The 8,034-nt window shown below is 59.5% G+C and overlaps 1 protein-coding gene across 1 annotated transcript; it reads left to right on the forward strand.

Annotated features, from left to right (window-relative positions):
* The first annotated feature begins 2,026 nt into the window (after positions 1-2,026).
* IRX1 (iroquois homeobox 1) lies at positions 2,027-7,691 on the forward strand. The gene is made up of 4 exons (XM_078066539.1): positions 2,027-2,568; positions 5,481-6,513; positions 6,866-6,938; positions 7,252-7,691. The coding sequence occupies exons 1-4, from the start codon at positions 2,296-2,298 to the stop codon at positions 7,307-7,309; spliced, it is 1,437 nt and encodes a 478-aa protein (XP_077922665.1). The 5' UTR covers positions 2,027-2,295; the 3' UTR covers positions 7,310-7,691.
* Positions 7,692-8,034: the final 343 nt, after the last annotated feature.

Genomic DNA, 8,034 nt, shown 5'->3' on the forward strand with positions numbered 1-8,034 from the left:
CCACCACCCTCAGGTTCTGATCGCTACAGTACCACTGAAATGGGCTGCAGGCTGCAGGTGGAGAGTGGGAAGGAGGATCAATCCATGTGGCTGAATCCCGACACTGACAAGTTTCTCTGGGCTTACATTCCACTTGCTCTCCAGGTCACGGAAGAGGGCTTATCTCACCTGTCTTTACCTGTCACCCTGAAATGTGACACTAAAGTTTGCTAAACAGGACAGTGGTGGGACTGGCCCATTGGTTTGTTTGGGAGGTAGGAGAGAGGGGTTTGGCAGCCAGGGAGATGGTGGGCGGGGGGGGGGGGGGAGCAGGAGGAAGCTTCCCTTTAATGACTTCCAGGATTGGGAGTGGTTAGTGCTCATCTCCAGCACCCCAGAATCTGTGTCAAAGCAGGAAAGGTGTCCAGATAGTTGCATGAGGTTTCTAGAGTGAGCAAGGGCTAGTTAGTGAAGGTGGGGCGGGGGTAGGGGAAGGAGTGAAGGGGCAGCATGAACAGGAAGATAACCTGAGCAGGAAATAAAAGCTGATTATGGAGCTGGTAATTAGTAATTACTATTATGGGAGTTATTGTTGCTAATTATAGGCAGTGACTCCCTGTCTGTCCTCAGGCCCCAAAAATGGGGAAATGAGAGCCTTCCTGATGGTTCAAGAGTCACTGGGCCTCCATGATCCAGGAGATTGGAGGAGAACTAGGGGTTGCGGGACAGGTCAGGGTCCAGTGTGCGGGTGGCCCAGGTCACCAGCAGCACAGCATGCTGAGGACTGGGCCCAGAGGCCAGCCTCAACTCTGGGGACCTAACTGGCCAAACCAAGGCTGACGGCTGAGTGCGCGGGTGAAATTCCTGCAGGGTCCAGTGTGCAGGGAGTGCAAGCCAGGCCCTGGCTGCTTAGTAGGAGATAGGAGGAAAAGTGGCCCCAGGAACCTGGGCAGGTAACCTGGGCCCACTCCCTCCCCCATCCGCCAGGAACAAGCTGGCAAGTGTAGGGCAGAAGCGGCCTGCCCTAGAGATGTCCCATGCACAGGGAGGCGAGGAGGCATCTGGACCTCCCCACGAGAGCGTGGGGTCATGGCAGTGTCCCCTTGCTCTTCTGGCCAGTTGAGGATGGAGAAGAGAGAGGGAAGGAGAAGAGGAACACCCTGTTCCCAGGCTGGTCAGGGCGTCGCCTTGGGCGGCGCTCTCCACGCAAGTTTACTTCCTGAGTGTGCACACCTAGCAGACAGAGGAGGGGCTCCCCAAGCCACACTGAGCTTCTCCCATCACCGCGGTGGGGGCTGAACGTTTCCCTTGCGCTGCGGTGGTGATTTTCCAGCAAAGAAAAGGTCCCACCCCCATCTCCAGGAACCTGTCACTGGGGACTGCAGCTGCTTTCCCCTTGAAGTGGCTTCTCAGCTGCCCCTTCTCAAAGTTTTCACGATAGGAAAAGCCCGCAGAGCTCTGCGGCTTCCCGCTGATCCCCGCGCAGCGAGGCCGGTCACTGCCAGGTGACCAGTTACTGCCTAGTGGGGGCCCGCAGACGGCACGCCCGCGTCAGGGTGTCACGCCACGCCAGCTTCCGCCGCACCTAGGGCGCCGGGTGCGCTTCTGCCAAAGCTGTCTGGGGGAGGCCAAGGCAGCGCCCACCTCGGAGGAGAGGCCGTTCCCGCCGGCTGTCACCGCCCCAGCGCCAGCAGCGCTGCCCCAACGGCGGAAAACCCGGCGCCGAGATGTTTTCCTGAAGGGGCAGACACACCTCGGCTTGCAAACAGCAAACCCCGGGGTCCGACAGCTGTAAACCGGTGTCGACAGGTTGTCAGACAGCCGCGGGAGCCGGTCGGGAAGGAGCCCGCGGCCGCAGGCCCGCACCCGCCGCCCCGCCGCTCGCGCGCCCACAGCAGGCGGAGGTGGCCCGGCCGGCGCGGAGCACCACGTGCTCGCCGGGAGGGGCGGGAGCGGCCGGGCTGGGGCGGCGGGAGGGGAGCCGGGGGCGGGGCCAGCGCTCAAGGGGATGCCAATCAAAGCATCAACTTCAAATTGTGTCTGAAAGCCTCGCCGCCCGAGCGGAGGGCGGCCGCCGCAGTCGGCGCGGATCGCGGAGCCGGGCGCAGCCGGGAGCCGGGCGCCGCCGGGAGCCGGGCGCCAGCGAGCACCGGGCCGAGCAGCAGCCACCGGCCCCCGCCTCCGGGCCGGCCCGAGCGCGCCCGGCCTGCCGCCCGTCCCCCCAGCCCCCCCGCCGCGCCGCCCCGACCCCCCGCCCCCGCCCCCGCCCCCGCCCCTTTAATACTCGCCCGCCGCCGCCGCCGCCGATCCGCGGACATGTCCTTCCCGCAGCTGGGGTACCCGCAGTACCTGAGCGCCGCGGGGCCCGGCGCCTACGGCGGCGAGCGCCCGGGGGTACTGGCCGCGGCCGCCGCCGCCGCCGCCGCCTCTTCGGGCCGGCCGGGGGCTGCGGAGCTGGGCGCGGGAGCGGGTGCGGCCGCCGTCACCTCGGTGCTGGGCATGTACGCGGCGGCCGGCCCGTACGCGGGCGCGCCCAACTACAGCGCCTTCCTGCCCTACGCCGCCGACCTCAGCCTCTTCTCGCAGATGGTGAGTGCGCCGGGCCTGCCCGCGTCCCTCCTCGGCCGCCTCCCCCACCGGCCCGGGCGCCCGGGGCGCGGGTGGCCTGGCGGCGCGGCGCGCGGGAGGCAGAGCGGGCGGCCGGGCGGAGCCGGCCCGGTGGGAGCGGGGGGGGCCTGGCCCGAGGGTCCGAGGCGGCGGGGGCGGCGGGAGAGCCGGGAGGCCGGCCGCTAACGGCCCCTGCAGCTCGGCCGGGGGAGGCGGGAGGCCTGGGCCGCGGACGGGGGTCTCGGCGGGAGTCAGGCGGCCATAGGAGCAGGCCCGGGGCGCGCGGCTCCAGCTGGAGGTCGGGGCCAAAGTCGCTCCCGCCCCCGGCTCGGCGGAGGCGGCGGGGCCGGGCGGGCGGGGTTCCGGCAGCTCGGCCAGGTTCCGCAGGACGCCCCCGACTCGCCGCACACCCGGCTCGCGCGACCTCTCCGGCTTTGGGGCCGGGCCAGGGAGACCCCGTCTTCTCCCGTTTTGGTGGCCCTCCTCTAGTTTGGTCCGACTTTGCCAGATGGAGCCCTGGAAAGCCTAGTAGAGGTGATCAAAATAAACCTCTAACAATGGGGAGATCAGACGGGCCGGATGGGGTCTCCTAATGGAGTGTGTGCAAATCTGAGATTTAGGGGGAAAAAAAAGTGGAAATAATTTTGGCGTCCGAAACGGCGTTCGGTTTGACTTTCGTAAGTTGCCAAAGTTTTCATTTCTTTTGCACAGAATGAAAAGCACTTTTCTTTCCGCGTTACATAATGGAGGATTAAAGAAAACAGAGTCCCTGGGCTTAAAATAAATACTGTCCTCTTAGTCTCCCGTCCCAGTGGGTGTCAGATGGGGGAGGGAGCTGCAAATTTAATTCTCCGCGGGGCATTCGCCATTCTGTCGGTCCGAAGGATCCATTTTCCTTGGTCTGACTGCAAGGTCGCGCTGAAACTTCGGGATACTGCTGAATTGCGCGCGGGGCTCTGGGGGCCGGCGAGGCAGCCCCCTCTCGCGCTGCTGCGGGCGGGATAACGCAATTTGCAGGCACCCCCCACGTCTTCCCACTCCCCGAAGAAGAGTCAGGAAATAAATACCGGCCAACTGTACGCGAGAAGAGCGGCTGGTGTGTTTTTCTGTAACTTTTTCTTGTAGTTTTGAAAAGAAAGACTATTTCTCTGAAAGCAGCCCCAGCTGCTTTTGAGATCGCTTGCTATCGAAAAAGATCAGCTCCCATTTTGTTCTGGCGGCTGGGGATGCCAGGGAAGCGATGAGAGATTTACAAGGTATCCTTTCAAAAAGAATTCCCGGCAGAGAAGAGGCCGAAATGTCGTCCTTACAGTTACAACCAAAATAATTAGAGAAGTGCAAAGTACATTTTGCAAAGATTGGGCAAAAACGAAATCTGGCCAGAGCAACCTTTTCTCTGCGGCATCCACCACTAAACAAACTAGTCAAAGAAATATTCTGCTCTTTACAACTTTCTCAGTCTGGAAACCCCCTCTGCTAACATAGAAATTGGACCATATTTATTTGGAGAATTATAATTTTTTAACAGAAATTTTGAACACAGATATGTGCCATTTGCCCCCCCCCCCCCCCCCCCCCCGTGTTTGTAGGAGAGAAAGGGAGCTGTGTGTTGGGAATCTGCTCCCATTGTAGTGTGGTGGGGAAGGGAGATAACTCGATGTTTTTTGTTTTTTTTTTTTTAACTAAAGGGAAACCATATAGAAATCTCCCCCAAAAGGTGTGTGTATCTGCTAGTGCTCTCCCTCTGGTTCTCAGAGAGTAAGCCTAAATCCAAACTCTTGAGTCTAGGCCTACGTTTCCAAGCCGTTATGATTGGGGATTTGGAAGTCAAAAGATAAAATTGTGAATGAATGTCTGTCTGGGCAATTTATGGTAATAATGAGGCCTAATGAGGTTGTTAGAAAGATAAAATGTTATTTACCAAAAAACCTGATGGGATAATTTGACTTGCTGTGTTTTACTACAGATGATAAAAAGAATATTGATCGCAAATAAATCACGGCCTCTAAATGCTTGCAAACAGTTTGAGCTTCCTCTTGCCACATCACAGTCAAACTTCAGAGATAAACTGAGAACAGGCCTAGGAGAGCAGTACCCCTTCACACAGCCGGGACTCCTGGGCCCTCGCGTTAATATTTTACGGGTTAAGCCCTCCTTTTGTATTTTAAAAAAACAAATGGTGTTTTTGTTATTGTTGTTGATGATGGCCAGGATTAAAATTTTAAATTACCTGTCACCACTGTCGACCTTTAAGTGTGGGGAACCATTATATGCAGATTAATTTGGGAGCTAAAAGGAGTGTGCTTTCATTTTAAATTGCTGGTGGATTTGGACCCAAAGAAAACCCGAGATGGTTTATTTTGCTTGACCCCCTCAGGGTCAGAGGGGGCTTAGGCTTTAGGTTCTTTACATTTGGAGAAACTGTTTTATCAGCGCAGTTAAAAGGTTTTCCTTTCTAGTTAGTGTGAGATAAACTTGGAAATTAAGGATGTTGAAGTTGTTGTGGGGGGGGGGTGGGAGGACTGAGGGACTCCTAGGGAAATTCTATAGGGCCATGGCTCCTGCTGGGATCTTCTGGAAATGCACAGATTCTGGAACTTCTCTTGAGTCACAAAAAATAATAAAAATAAAAACAACAACAACAAAACAAAACAAAAACAACCTCTTCATGAAGGTTGGAAGCTCAGTTTTTAGAGGAGGCTGAAGATTCCGACCAGTCACTTCCTCCCTGGGTGGTGCACTGGGGGCCTTCGTGTTCTTGAGCTGACAAGAGCAGCTGCCCCTGACTTTACTAGTTTTGGGGACTCATCGCGCTCTCTTTCTCTCTTTCTCTCTCCACCCCCACACCCCTACTCTCTCTCTCTCTCCTCCCTCCGTGGGCTTTGTGGTTGCAGGGCTCACAATATGAACTCAAAGACAACCCCGGGGTGCACCCTGCCACCTTCGCAGCCCATACGGCGCCAGCCTACTACCCCTATGGCCAGTTCCAGTACGGGGATCCCGGGCGGCCCAAGAACGCCACCCGCGAGAGCACCAGCACGCTCAAGGCCTGGCTCAACGAGCACCGCAAGAACCCCTACCCCACCAAGGGCGAGAAGATCATGCTGGCCATCATCACCAAGATGACCCTCACGCAGGTCTCCACCTGGTTCGCCAATGCGCGCCGGCGCCTCAAGAAGGAAAATAAGGTGACGTGGGGCGCGCGCAGCAAGGACCAGGAGGACGGAGCCCTCTTCGGAAGCGATACGGAAGGCGACCCTGAGAAGGCTGAGGACGATGAGGAGATCGACCTGGAGAGCATTGACATCGACAAAATCGACGAACACGACGGCGACCAGAGCAATGAGGACGAGGAGGACAAGGCCGAGGCGCCGCGCGCGCCGGCGGCACCTACAGCCCTTGCTCGGGACCAGGGCTCGCCGCTAGCCGCCGACGCGCTCAAGTCCCAGGACTCGCCCCTGGGCCTGGCCAAGGAGGTCCCGGAGCCCGGCAGCACGCGCCTGCTGAGTCCCGGCGCCACGTCGGGTGGCCTGCAGGGCGCGCCGCACAGCAAGCCCAAGATCTGGTCCTTGGCCGAGACGGCCACAAGCCCCGACGGCGCGCCCAAGGCCTCGCCGCCGCCTCCCGCCGGCCATCCCGGCGCGCATGGGCCCCCCGCGGGCACACCGCTGCAGCACCCCGCCTTCCTGCCCAGCCACGGACTGTACACCTGCCACATCGGCAAATTCTCCAACTGGACCAACGGAGCGTTCCTCGCGCAGGGCTCCCTGCTCAACATGCGCTCCTTCCTGGGCGTCGGCGCGCCCCACGCCGCGCCCCACGGCTCGCACCTGCCTGCGCCGCCGCCGCCGCAGCCGCCGGTCCCCGTTGCTACAGGGGTGCTCCATGGTGACAAGGCCTCTGCTCGCAGCAGCCCCGCGCTCCCAGGTATTGTGCCCAGGGGTGTCCGCCCCGCCCCAGGAATCCGGAGCCCCGACGTGTTTGGGGGGTGGGGGAGCGCCGGCCGGGGAGGGGAGAGGCGGTAGCAGCCAAACCCGGGGATGAGCCGTCATCTCTGCCTGGATTAGGGGACTGAGGCCAAGGCCCTAGGCTCGTCAGGAGAGCTGAGTGCTACCTGCAGGCCTGCTTAGGGAAGGTGAAGGATGATCTTGGAGACCCTATCCTTGTTGTGAGAGGGAGGGGGCGGGTGGGGAAGAGGCTGGAGCACCTCGGCAGCACCCCCCCCCCCCACACACACACACCTGTCTCTTAATGCTCGGCTTCTCCCTCTCCCTCGCAGAGAGAGACCTCGTCCCCAGGCCGGACTCGCCGGCACAGCAGTTAAAATCGCCCTTCCAGCCCGTGCGCGACAAGTGAGTGCTGTTTGCTTGTACTCTCCGTTGGCCGCGGCTGGCGCGGGGGTGGGGTGCGGGGGAGGAGGGTAGGGGGCTGGAGGGCTGAGCGGGGCCAGCCGGTAGGGTCTGACAGTCATTGCGGAAGGGGTGCTGTCCACCAGCGCGGCGCGCGGGGCCCTCTGGCTCCACCGGGTTTCTCCCAACCCGGGAGCCGCGCGGGGCGGGCGACCACGCCCCCAGGCGCTGGGCTGGCAGAACCGGTGACGCCGGGCCCCAGCGTCCATCCACTGACCCTTCTTGTTCTTCTTGTCTCGCTGTGTTTCCCCTGCAGCTCGCTGGCCCCCCAGGAGGGAACGCCCCGGATCCTAGCAGCCCTCCCGTCCGCCTGATTCAGGGTCTTCTTTTACATTTGCGGGGGGAGGGGGGAGGAGTTCGGGAGGGAGGGGATGAGGGAGGAATTAGGACAAATATTTCAGACTGGTGTAACGGACAAATATGGCCACGACGTCGAGGACTCCCATCCATCGCTTTCTGCAGAAAGGGGCTCGTCCTGCCCGAGCTCCAGTGCGGGCAGCCTGGCCTCTGCCCTTGGCTCTAGTGGCTGGCACCATGCTCTGGTTCACTATCAGCTCGGTAAATGCCCCACGTGCTTGTGTCTTTTTTTTTCTTCCTTCCTTCTTTCTGTATATAGAGTGATTTCAGATTGTAAATAGCGCGTCAGCGAACTTGTCTAAATCATATATTTTTGTCTAATAAACTAAATGAAATGATGCCCACTGCCCCCCTGCTGTGCGTGGCTGGGTGTCTGCTGGAGTGTCCGGAATCCTGCAATGCTGGCAGGGCCCAGATGCCCCTGGCTTTGGGAAGAGAGGCTCCTTGGGGAGTTTCTGCCTGCAAAGGCCAGTGTTTCTCACAGTCTTTCGGTGGTTGTTGAATTTGTTAATATCACCAGGGCAGTTTCTATGTAGGCAGTTTAATTCTTTCCAACCCTTAGACATTTATCGAGGGCACGCCTTTCTCGGGACATAAATGACTTCGATTTTCAGCAGTTTATAAAATGATTTCTTAAAGTGGGCAACAATGGGGGAAAAAAATGAAAAGAATTTCCAATTAT

This window comes from Halichoerus grypus, chromosome 2, assembly GCF_964656455.1.
Source record: "Halichoerus grypus chromosome 2, mHalGry1.hap1.1, whole genome shotgun sequence".
NCBI classification, from domain to species: domain Eukaryota; kingdom Metazoa; phylum Chordata; class Mammalia; order Carnivora; family Phocidae; genus Halichoerus; species Halichoerus grypus.